This window comes from Pituophis catenifer, unplaced genomic scaffold (assembly GCF_029215685.1).
Source record: "Pituophis catenifer annectens isolate HBS135680 unplaced genomic scaffold, rPitCat1.0.hap2 SCAF_11, whole genome shotgun sequence".
NCBI lineage: Eukaryota > Metazoa > Chordata > Lepidosauria > Squamata > Colubridae > Pituophis > Pituophis catenifer.
In genome coordinates, this window is record NW_027256891.1 from 25,551,931 (window position 1) to 25,564,430 (window position 12,500).

The following is a 12,500-nucleotide window of genomic DNA, read 5'->3' on the forward strand; positions in this document are numbered from 1 at the left end:
ATGATCGGCCCCTCCCATAAGACATTAAGGAGGAGCAAAGGCACATGAGCCTTTGTAGGAAGCAACTTTGTTCATTCTGGTCGGTTTAAATTCTGAAGCTCCGTTTTGACTCTGAATTCCTTGTGGCCTTGCAAAGCTAATTGCCAATTAGGTCTTTGGCAGCGTGTCAAGGGAGATAAAGGTGGGTGCTTATTAGCCTTATCCCGAAGGACTGTGGCAGACGTCCGTCGGACTCTTTACAAACTATTTATGACTCAGCACGGGCTGTGAATGAACGTAATTCACAGCCGTTGAAATAAAAAGAGGGTTTTTGGGACTAATCGTGTGCTTTTGACTGTCTCAGGAAGCCTTGGTCAGAACAGTGTCTTTCTGTTCTGTTAGATATGGTTAGATATGGCCCGTTTTTATGATGGGAAACCAATCTTTTGGACTTCCAAGGTGGATTTTGTTTTATGACGGTTGCTGTTTGCCTTCCAGGTTTGCAAAGGCAAAGACGGAAAGCTTCACGCCAACTTGATCTGCCCTGTGGACGTTGCCGAGATGCCCGAGGCTACTTTGCCAGATATCCAGAGCACCAAGGAGGCCATCCGTTGGTTGAAGACTCTGAAAAGAATCAAGAGGAATTTTTTTCTGGCTGTCGGCTATCATAAACCCCACATCCCGTTCAGATACCCTCGGGTAAAACGGCTTCTCTGCAGGGGAGAAAAGAGAAGGGGAGGTCTGCCCTGGAAGAGTCCTCAAAAAGTTCTCTAGAGTAGAGTAGAGTAGAGTAGAGTAGAGTAGAGTAGAGTAGAGTAGAGTAGAGTAGGAAAGAATAGAGTAGAGTAGAGTAGAGTAGAGTAGAGTAGAGTAGAGTAGAGTAGAGTAGAATAGAATAGAATAGAATAGAATAGAATAGAATAGAATAGAATAGAATAAGGGTAGAATAAGAGTAGAATAAGAGTAGAATAAATATTGGAATGAAGAATAGAATAGAATAGAATAGAATAGAATAGAATAGAATAGAATAGAATAGAATAGAATAGAATAGAATAGAATAGAATAGAATAGAATAGAATAAGGGTAGAATAAGAGTAGAATAAATATTGGAATGAAGAATAGAATAGAATAAATATTGGAAGGAAGGCTAGGGTAGCCGAAGAGGTTGTAAAAAAAAATGCTTTTAAAAGCCTCTGACGATCAGGCAACTGGCCTAACTCTCCCTTTTTAAATTGGCTTTTTAAATTGGCTTTTAAATTGGGTTTAGACCTCTTTTAGATAAATTTGGATGTTTTAATCTTTGAGCCAAATTACTTAATCTGTTTTTTAATAGTTTTTAACTTCTATATGTATTTGTATTTATTATGGCTGTTCACCGCCCTGAGTCCTTCGGGAGTAGGGCGGTATACAAATATGAAAAATAAATAAATAAATAATAAATAAATAAACTGAGCTGGGATCGTCAGAGGCTTTTAAAAGTAGTTTTTTTCTACAACCTCTTCGGCCAAAGAGGTTGTAGAAAAAATGCCTTTAAAATGCCAGCTGAGCCGCGCGATCATCAGAGGCTTTTTTTTTTTTTTACTTTTAAAAGCATTTGTAGAAAAAATGCTTTTAAAAATAATAATAAAAAAAGCCTCTGATGAAAATATTAATTTCTGGTCAAAGCAACCGAGGTGATAAAGACTCGTTAGAAAACCAATTTGGATAATCTCTTCTCTCCAGAAATTTCTCAAATTATACCCGTTGGAAAATGTCACCTTGGCTCCCGATCCGGCAGTTCCTAAAAAACTTCCTTCCGTCGCTTACAATCCTTGGATGGACCTGCGGCAAAGAGAGGATGTTGCAGCCTTAAACCTCAGTTTCCCTTACGGGCCCATTCCAAAGCACTTCCAGGTAGAGTTTCCCTGATGGGACCATTCGGTTATATTTCCATTGGATCATGGTCTGGTTGCGGTCTGAAAAGACGCCGGTGGGATAAGGAGTTGGATGGCTAGTCTCCTATTTTTTTTCTCCTACAGGTTGTCCTTGACTTACAACCGTTTCATTCAGCGGCCGTTCGAAGTTACAGCGGCACTGAAAAAAAGTGACTTATGACCGTTTTTCACACTTACGACCCGTGGTGGGATTCAAATCATTTAACAAACGGTTCTTGGCCCTAATGACCGGCAGGGTGGGCGTGGCCATGGTGGGCGTGGCCAGGGATGTGTGACAGGCAGCACTTGATCTCCTGCACCCCCCTGGGAGAAAAAACGGGCTGCAGTGGGGGGGGGACATACTGCCCTCCCCGTGCGCCGTTTTGGGCCTAGGAGGCCTCCCTGCACTTACCTGGAAGCCAAAATGGGGCGCTACCCCATTTAGCTATTTAGCTACCGGTTCGCCTGAATCGGCCCGAACCGGTTGAATCCCACCACTGCTTATGACCATTTTTCACACTTACAACCGTTACAGCATTCCCATGGTCACGCGATCAACATTCGGAGACTTGGAAACTGGCATGTACTTGTGACTGTTGCAGTGTCCCGGAGTCACCTCCTCATTTTGTTGGCGATGAACAAAGGCAATGGGAGATGTGCCACATTCACATAACAGCCGTACTACTGTACGGCTGTTACTATGTTAGTAACTATTAACGATGTTAGAAACTGCTAACATACTATGTTATGTTAGTAGTTACTAACATAACTACTATCTGAATAACTGCAACGATTCACTTAACAACGGTGGCAAGAAAAAGTTGTAAAACTCACTTCACATGGTCTTGCTTAGCCACAGAAATTGTGGGCTTGTCAGGGTTCCTACGGATGCCCTAATTAAATCATGAGCCTCGAGCCAAGCTTCAAAAGAAATCCAGTTATTTATTAGGAGCTTCATGTCGGCAGGTTCCAAGTGAAGCCAACTCTGACCCCACATAATTTACGCCCCAATCTTGACCCTGTTCCCCGCAGGCTGTGTCATCAGGCACATTAGCCAACGGAGCAATTTCGCGGGTTGTAGAGATCACTCCCCTCCGGCCGCTGTGGGTAACCCTGGGAGATAGCCTTGAGAGAGAGATATCTGGAATGTGCTTTTGTTTTTGGCTGCCGGGTTGCTTCGCTGGTTTCCCATCCCCCTTGCCTATGGCGACTCGAGAGCAGGCCAAGGATGCTTTGCAAGTTGACAGGGCTCAACTGTGGTCATAAGTCAAGGACTACCTGTATTAATTGGGGAGACAGGTGCATTACAAACAGATTACTTCCTGAAAGACCTTCCAACCCTCTCCGGGGCCGCTTCGATTGACGGTGTAGCAGCCACAACTCATTTTTTTTTTTGTCCCCTTTTGCAAACTTGTTTTGTAGCGGAAAATTCGCCAGAGTTATTTTGCCTCTGTTTCCTACGTTGATACGCTGGTGGGAAAGTTGCTGAATGCCCTGGATGAGACAGAGCTATCTCACAACACGGTGGTGGTTTTCACCGCAGATCACGGTAAGACGTCCGCGAGGCTTGGAGTCAGTTGCAAACTCCACACCTTTGTTTTCTGGAGAAGACTGTTGAATGTTACGAATTTTAGCTCTTGCGTTGGGATCAGCGTGTTGAATAAACCAGCTTCTGCACAATGGCTTATATACAGTAGTGGCCAAAATTGTGGAAACCTTTTGGGAAAAGTGTATTTTTGAGGTTTGATGGCTAATAACACCACTTTTTTTTTTGGAGTTTGAAGATAATCCTATTCCACTGCTGGGAATAGCCTTTTGTATATTTTTACAAAGTCAGCTTATTGCCCCCCACAAACCGGGTCCTCAATTTACCTACCTTAGAAAGGATGGAAGGCTGAGTCAACCTTGAGCCTTGGCGAGATTCGAACTTACTAATTGCAGACAGCTGGAGTTAAATGACAATGCATTAGTCTGCTGAGCTATCCAGGCTCCTACATATTGATTCCAGACTAAATCTCTCTTTGACTCCTCTCGTCAACTCGGTCAGTCTCTTTCCGACATCATCCCCTACTTTGTTCTAAGACTGGTTGAAGAGTTTTGGAGATTTTAAAAGCTCGGCTGTTCTTTGATATCTTTTTGGTCCATCCTAATCAACATAATAATAATAATAATAATAATAATAATAATAATAATAATAATAATAATAATAATAATAATAATAATTTTATTTCTATACCGCCCTTCTCCCGAAGGACTCAGGGCGGTGTACAGCCAATTTAAAAACACAAGACACAACAATAATTAAAAATTAAAATAATTAAATAGATTTGGCCGATTTAAAACCCCAAAAATTAAAATACCCCAATTTAAAATTATTATATTGACAGGCCTGCTGTCCCTATTAAAGGGACACGGTGGCTCAGTGGCTAAGACCCTGAGCTTGCCGATCGAAAGGTCGGCAGTTCAGCGGTTCGAATCCCTAGTGCCTCGTAACGGGGTGAGCTCCCGTGACTTGTCCCAGCTTCTGACAACCTAGCAGTTCGAAAGCAGGTTAAAAATGCAAATAGAAAAATAGGGACCACCTTTGGTGGGAAGGGAACAGCGTTCCGTGCGCCTTTGGCGTTGAGTCATGCCGGCCACATGACCACGGAGATGTCTTCGGACAGCGCTGGCTCTTCGGCTTTGAAACGGAGATGAGCACCGCCCCCTAGAGTCGGGAACGACTAGCACATATGTGCCAGGGGAACCTTTACTTTTACCTTAATCAACGTATTATATCCAACTCTTGATTCTTCTTCTTTTTTCTTTTCCTGGATGGATCCACAGGTTTGCTCTCAATGCCATCTTCCCTTCATGGTTCTTGATTTCATTTAGGCTGGTCGCTGGGCGAACATGGTGAGTGGGCGAAATACAGCAACTTTGACGTAGCCACACGAGTGCCATTGATGTTCTACGTGCCAGGAGTGACAACTCAGATCTCTGATCCTGGAGAGAAAGTTTTCCCATTCATTGATCCCTTCGCTCAAGATTCCTGCTCTGGGCTGCCAGGTAAAAATCCATCATTAACAGTGGACAAAATTAAAAGTCTGACCTTTTATTGCTGATCCGATTAGGTCTTCCCTGTTAGCTTTAGGCATGCTTCTGCTTTTCTTCTTAGATTTTATTTAATGCCAATGTACTGTACTTTTTGGACTATAAGATGCACTTTTTTCCACCCTAAAAGAGGGTGGAAATGTCGGTGCGTCTTATACACCAAATACAGCCATTTTTGGCCTCTTGAAACATGTTGGCACCTGAACCCTGAAGAGCAAGGGGCAACGGCTGGTGTGCCCAGAGACATGACTCTGCGTGCCACTTCCGGCACGCGTGCCATAGCTTCACAATCATGGGCTTAGATAGTTTGGTAGGGAGGAAGAGAATTAAGAAGGCTCCTCCTTAACTGAACCGAACAGTTCGTTCTCACAGGGAGGGACTACTCAGGGTACCGTCAGTCAAATTATGCCGACTGGCGACTCCCAGGGGGAGGGCCTTCTTTGTGGGGGCTCCAACCCTTTGGAATGAACTGCCCCCGGAGATACGGAATATCCCTGATCTCCGTGCTTTCCGCCGTGCCCTCAAGACCCTGATGTTCCAACAGGCAGGGCTAAACATACGAACATGTGAATGTTTTTTTAAATGTTATCTAATTCTGGGTTTTATTTAATTGACCAAACTAAGTAATAATTTTAATTAGCAATTTTATGATGTTTGTGTGTCTATATTTTTCTTGACTGTACACCGCCTTGAGTCCTACGGGAGAAAGGCGGTATAGAAATATAATAATAAATAAATAAATAATAAATAAATAAATAAATAAATAAATAAATAAATAAATAAATAATAAACAAACGAACAAACAAACAAACTATTCTCAGAGTGTATGTGAATACTTTGGCATAATTTCTGTCTATGGGTGACAGAACAACAAAAGATACAGTAGAAGTAACTCCGGGTATCGTTCCTGGACCTGACACTCCCTACTCTAATTTTTCTCCTATCCCACTCCAGGAAAACCCAAAGAAATGGTTGAGTTGGTGTCCCTCTTCCCAACGCTTGCAGAACTGGCTGGACTGACTGTTCCTCCTGCTTGTCCTCAGCCTTCCTTCCACGTCCCTCTTTGTAGCGAAGGGAAGAGCTTGGTTCAGTACTTCCCGTCCTCCGGCGGAGGGCAGGAGAGCCATGGTTCGAAACGAAAAGAAACCCCGGTTGCCTTCAGCCAGTATCCGCGACCTGGAGACACCCCTGCACCGAATTCTGATTTGCCGTTACTTCAAGATATAAGAGTCATGGGCTATTCCCTCCGTACGGCCGATTACAGGTGTACCGTCTGGTTCGGGTTTAATCCCAACAACTTCACGATCGACGTGAAGGACATCCACGGAGGAGAGCTGTATTTTGAAGAAAGCGATCCCAACGAAGATCATAACCGGTACAACGAAGTCCTGCGTGGATCCCCCGTTCCAAAGCTTTGCCATCTCGTCGATCATTTGAAACTGGGATCAACTTCAGTTCAGTGAACCTCTGCTAAGGAACTGACCTCCACGTCACGGCTTGTATATATATGTCATGCTTTGTGTTATACACAAAGACGCCTTCAAGGATGACCGTTTTTTGTATCAAAAGGTTTCAGATGCTGATGTAAGAATAAATTTGAATGTGTCTATGCTCATTGAAAGAAATCTGCCGTGTCTGTCAAATAGTTCCGGAGAAAACAATGATAATATTCGAAAAAAGAGAGAGAAAACAGATCAATATTAAGTGGTTAAGGGATCCGAGTTTACAGGAGTGAAATGCTACCAGTTCGGACCAGTTCTCCCGAACCGGTAGTAAAAAATGCTACCGGTTCGGGTGAACTGGTATTTCCAATGATCAGCTGGGTGACGATCAGCTGTGGCGAACCGGTATTTCCAATGATCAGCTGGGCGACGATCAGCTGTGGCGAACTGGTATTTCCAATGATCAGCTGGGTGACGATCAGCTGTGGCGAACTGGTATTTCCAACGATCAGCTGGGTGACGATCAGCTGTGGCGTGCGATTTATATTAGCTAGAATCGTCGGATTTCTTGCTTTCTGGCTAACCTAAATCGCGTGGCACAGCGTATTCCCACCCCCCTCACTGTTCTACTTACCTTTGCAGACTTGGAAGGCTTCAAAATGTTCCTTTTTTAGCGTTGCATGGGCACGCCTCAGATACGCATTCCCAACTCTAGGGGGCAGTGCTCATCTCCGTTTGTAAAAAATGCAAGTAGAAAAATAGGGACCACCTTTGGTGGGAAGGGAACAGCGTTCCATGCACCTTTGGCTTTGAGTCATGCCGGCCACATGACCACGGAGACGTCTTCAGACAGCGCTGGCTCTTCGGTTTTGAAACGGAGATGAGCACCGCCCCCTAGAGTTGGGAACATTCTCCCAAGGAATCTAGATGGGCATCAAGAACAAGGAAGTCATCCTAGAGAAACAAAATACAGACAGCTCAAAGTGATGGAGGGAAGGAGGTGGGGAGACAGAGAATGCAAAGCTATTCTCATAGAATAAATGAGATGCCACTCTTGACCTCTTCCTTGGCATCAATTGGAGGCCGAAGGCATTTTGCCCACCTCAGCAAAATTTATTACCTGTCTAGCAAGTCAGGAATAGCCCGACCTGGAGATTCCCGCAGTTAAAACAGGAGGCAAAAGAGCCCCGTCAACAAAACACTTTTATTTAGTTAATAAAGTGAGATCAGCTTGAATTAATTTCCATTTTTTCCCCCCTTCCCTCTGTGCAAAAGATGCAAAGCGTCTTAAAACTTAATTTGGTCTTTCAACCTCACTTTTTTTTTTTAAAGAAAAAAGTTTCTATTTGCACTTAATAATCTTTACAAATGATCACCATGTATATTAACAAAATTCACTCTGTGCTTTCAGATTCTTTGACCTTAAAGGGAATTTTTTTCCCCCATCCATTTTAAAGCACTAAGCTTTTCTTTAAAAAAATAAAAATAGAAACATTGACTTTGCTTTTGCCGATTAGATAGATTTGTTGTTATAGAGATGGCTAGTCGTATACTGAAAGTTGGACCATAAGAAAGGCTGAGTGCCAAAGAATGGAGGCTTTTGAACTCTGGTGCTGGAGAAGACTCCTGCGAGTCCCTTGGACTGCAAGGTGATCCAACCGGTCAGTCCTAGAGGAGATCAACCCTGACTGCTCTTTCGAAGGCCAGATCCTGAAGATGAAACTCAAAGACTTTGGCCACCTAATGAGAAGGAAGGACTCCCTGGAGAAGAGCCTAATGCTGGGGAAGATGGAGGGCAAAAGAAGAAGGGGACGGCAGAGAACAAGGTGGCTGGATGGAGTCACTGAAGCAGTCGGCGTGAGCTCAAAAGGACTCCAGAGGATGGTAGAGGACAGGAAGGCCTGGAGGAACGATGTCCATGGGGTTCGCGATGGGTAGGACACGACTTCGCAACTAACCACAACAAGTCATAGACTAATGTACAAAAGTTAAAAAAAGTTGAGGTTGTAATGTCGTTATCTTGTACAGAAGAGTGGGAAGTAAATGCCTTTTTTTCCCCATTCCCTCGTACCTCATGTTTTCTTCCCTCCTCTCTTTTTCCTTCCCTTAATTTCCTATTTTTGTTTCACTTTGTAGCATATACATGGGCAAAACAATACAAGTTATATATGAAAGAAAATAAAAATGGTATATTTGTGAGCCGCCCTGAGACCTCGGAGATAGGGCAGCATATAAATTGCATAAAAATAAATAAATAAATAAATAAATAAATAAATAAATAAATAAATAAATAAATAAATAAATACATACATAAATAAATAAATAAATTCTCCTGCTTCAGCAGGGGGCTGGACTAGAAGACCTCCAAGGTCCCTCCCAGCTCTATTCTATTCTAAATTCTAAAATTTGTCATGCCACAAAACTCCTCGCCTTTAAAACTGTTGCAACATCCTTGCGATCTTGTTTTCAGAATTCAGGATCTTGGCAACTGGAATGTATTAATCACCTTTGAAGTATCCCAGGGACACATAATTGACCCTTTGTGACTTTCCCAGTTGACTTTCCACAAGCAAAGTCCATGGGAAAAGAGAGACTTGCTTAATGACCGTGTGATTCATTTAACAACTGCAGCGGTTGGCATAACAATTGTGGCAAAACAAAAAAAAAAGAAGGTAAAATTGGATGTGGCTTACTCAACAACCAGAAATTGGTTAGCAATTTCTGGTCGCTTAGCAACAGAAATTGGCTGGGAATTCTGGGAGTTAAGATCCAGAAATGCTGGCTGGGGAATTCTGGGAGTTGAAGTCCACACATCTTAAAAGTTGCCAAGTTTGAGAAATGATGATGCCTCTGAAAAGCAGCCGGGTGTAAATCTAACCTCATCCACTAGAGGTCACTAGAACTATAGAGAAAAATTGCTTTAATCCCAACTTTTCAAAGTCCATAATAATAATAATAATAATAATAATAATAATAATAATAATAATAATAATAATAATAATAATAATAATAATAATAATAATATTATTATTATTATTATTATTATTATTATTATTATGATTATTATTATTATTATTATTATTATTGGCTCTAACCTAGGCCGGTGAAACATGGACACTAGCCTCACAATCGAGACAAAATGGTGCAAAGAGCCATGGAAAGATACATGTTCGGCATGTACAAGACAAGATAGACAGACCTGCACGTGGATGAGAGAACAAACGAAAGTATATGATATCATCAAGAGAATAAAAGAATTGAAATGGAAACGGGCTGGTCACCTAGCAAGAAGAACTGAAGGCAGGAGGATGAAGGCGGTCATAGAATGGATCCCACTTGATCAAAAGCATCCACGAAAGAGATCTAAGATGGATGGCCAGTGTTTTAATGTTCCGTCAATTAATTGTTGACTTTACAGGATGCCTCTCCCATCAGTTTTTGGACATAGAAGTTCAGCCTGTGACAGTTGAGATTATGGTGCATTTTATTTCATTTCTGTCAACTGTCGACACCAAAATGACTCTAGCAACTTCTACCAATCTTGTTTTCTTTGGATGTTTTTCACCGCAGGAAAAAATAACTTACACAGTAGTTCTATTTTTGTTGGGAAATTAAACGCTATCTTTCCCCGTGACCAGATCTTGTCAACTGGCTAATTCTTGAGCTTAACAACAAATCCAGTTCGTTATTTTTCCTCCGCGGCAAAAAAATAAAAAATGGAATTGCAGCTTTTGCACTTAGATAAAGGTAAAAGTAAAGGTTCCCTTTGCATATATGTGCTAGTCGTTCCCGACTCTAGGGGGCGGTGCTCATCTCCGTTTCAAAGCTGAACAGCCAGCGCTGTCCGAAGACGTCTCTGTGGTCATGTGGCCGGCATGACTCAACGTCAAAGGCGCACGGAACGCTGTTACCTTCCCACCAAAGGTGGTCCCTATTTTTCTACTTGCATTTTTTACGTGCTTTCGAACTGCTAGGTTGGCAGAAGCTGGGACAAGTCACGGGAGCTCACCCCATTACGCGGCACTAGGGATTCGAACCGCTGAACTGCCAACCTTTCAATCGACACTTAGATAGAAACCAGCAATTTGGCCCCTGGGAATGAAGCTCCCTTTTCATCTACAGAGCGCTACAAAACTTAGTTAGCAGACAGTATGTTCAGACAAGGAATTGGCAACGGTGAAAGACTTCCAAAATCAGTGGAGCCATTTTCTCCCACCTTTGAATTAGTAATGTTGGGAATAACAGCAGAAATAGGCTAAGGTTCGAATCTTACCAGGCTCAAGGTTGACTCAGCCTTCCATCCTTTCTAAGGTAGGTTAAATGAGGACCCAGTTTGTGGGGGCAATAAGCTGACTTTGTATAAATATACAAAAGTATGAAGGCTATTGCTTAACGCATTGTAAGCCGCCCTGAGTCTCCGGAGAAGGGCGGCATATAAATCAAATTAAAAAATAATAATAATAATAATGAGGAAATGTCATCCTTGTGTGTTTCCTAAATTCCTTTGATTTGATGCAATCTGACAGAGTTCCCGCCACCGTCTCTCTCTCTCTCTCTCTCTCTCTGTCACCGAACTGCAGCCAAGAAACGAATAGGGAATTTCCAAAAATCCATTCTTCGTTCTTTTTTCCTAGATGTTGCTGACTGCACGGATGAATTGTACGTTGCGGAAGGTGCATGGCCTTGAATGAACACGGTGCGGCAAAAGATCAACGCGAAAACCAAGAACGAAAACAGACCCAAGCTATCTAAGCTTAAATTGATGCAGCAGGTTTAATAAAAATCACGTTTTGATCATCCCCTGAGAAACACTGGCTGGGATCCTACATCGTCCCTAGGCCAACCTTGGCAACTTTAAGAGTTGCGGACTTCTACTCCCAAATTGCAAGGGAGGCTGCAACCGTTGTAAATGCACCCACTTGCCAAACACCTGAAGTCTGATCACAATTTTCAGCGCTGTTGTAACTTCCTTTGTCCCATGAATGGACTTATATGGACTTGAGGATAATTATTCATGCTGCTGATTGAATCTGCCTTCTCCTGAGACTTTATAAGATTCTGTTTCTGTTATTTTATTTATATCCTGCCTTTATTATTATTATTATTATTATTTATAAATAATCCAAAGTGGAGAACGTATCTAATACTCCTTCTTCCTCCTATTTTTCCCACAACAACAAGCTGGACTAACACATAGTCACCTAATTGGCTTTCATGCTGACAGGACTAGAATTCACTGTCTCCTGGTGATTGTCTCAAAGTCACCCAGCTGGCTTTCATGCCTAAGGCAGGACTAGAACTCACCGTCTCCTGGTGATTGTCGCAAAGTCACCCAATTGGCTTTCATGCTGACAGAACTCACTGTCTCCTGGTCATTGTCCCAAAGTCACCCAGCTGGCTTTCATGCCTAAGGCAGGACTAGAATTCACTGTCTCCTGGTGATTGTCCCAAAGCCACCCAGCTGGCTTTCATGGCTAAGGTAGGACTAGAACTCACTGTCTCCTGGTGATCAGTCCAAACTCTTCCTGCTAACTTTCATGCTTAATTAGGCTAGAACTCACCATCTCCTGGTTTCTAGCTTGGTGCCTTAACCACTAGACTAAACTGTCTCTCTTGATGAGCTTTATGATATTTCTTCAGATTTTATATCCGCTTCAGATGGGTTGGAGTTACAGAAGCCTCCATAACTGTCTCTAAAGACTTGAGACTGAGATGTTTGAGTGAAAGTATTGAGATGCCCATAAAGTGGAGTAGCTGCATCGCAGGTCTTATTATGCCGTCTCTCTAGCCTGTTTTTATTATTGATTGTGACCTTCTGACAAATGGAACTTGGCCAGCAAGACAGCGAAGAAAAGTGCCTCCCCTATCATCATTTTCCTACATCTGGCATCACTATAAATATTTGATGGCGTAAACACCCAAATAGCTCTTTTATGAAACTCATCCTCTCTTTCCTTTGGGTGGTAGATTATCGCTTCCTCATTTGCATTTTGCATGTTTCCCTTCTTTAAAAAAAAAAAAAATGGCAAATGTAATTGCATTCCCATCCATCCAAGTGGAAAGCTAAATAATG

The 12,500-nt window shown here is 42.5% G+C and overlaps 1 protein-coding gene across 1 annotated transcript in view; it reads left to right on the forward strand.

Moving 5' to 3' along the window:
* IDS (iduronate 2-sulfatase) overlaps nucleotides 1-6,555 on the forward strand; it is a 12,330-nt gene extending 5,775 nt beyond the window's left edge. Inside the window, exons 5-9 of the mRNA XM_070951786.1 lie at nucleotides 478-678; nucleotides 1,702-1,872; nucleotides 3,315-3,441; nucleotides 4,767-4,940; nucleotides 5,940-6,555. Coding sequence (XP_070807887.1) covers nucleotides 478-678; nucleotides 1,702-1,872; nucleotides 3,315-3,441; nucleotides 4,767-4,940; nucleotides 5,940-6,448 — 1,182 coding nt within the window. The 3' untranslated portion in view covers nucleotides 6,449-6,555. The remainder of the gene's footprint in view (nucleotides 1-477; nucleotides 679-1,701; nucleotides 1,873-3,314; nucleotides 3,442-4,766; nucleotides 4,941-5,939) is intronic.
* The last annotated feature ends 5,945 nt before the right edge of the window (nucleotides 6,556-12,500 follow it).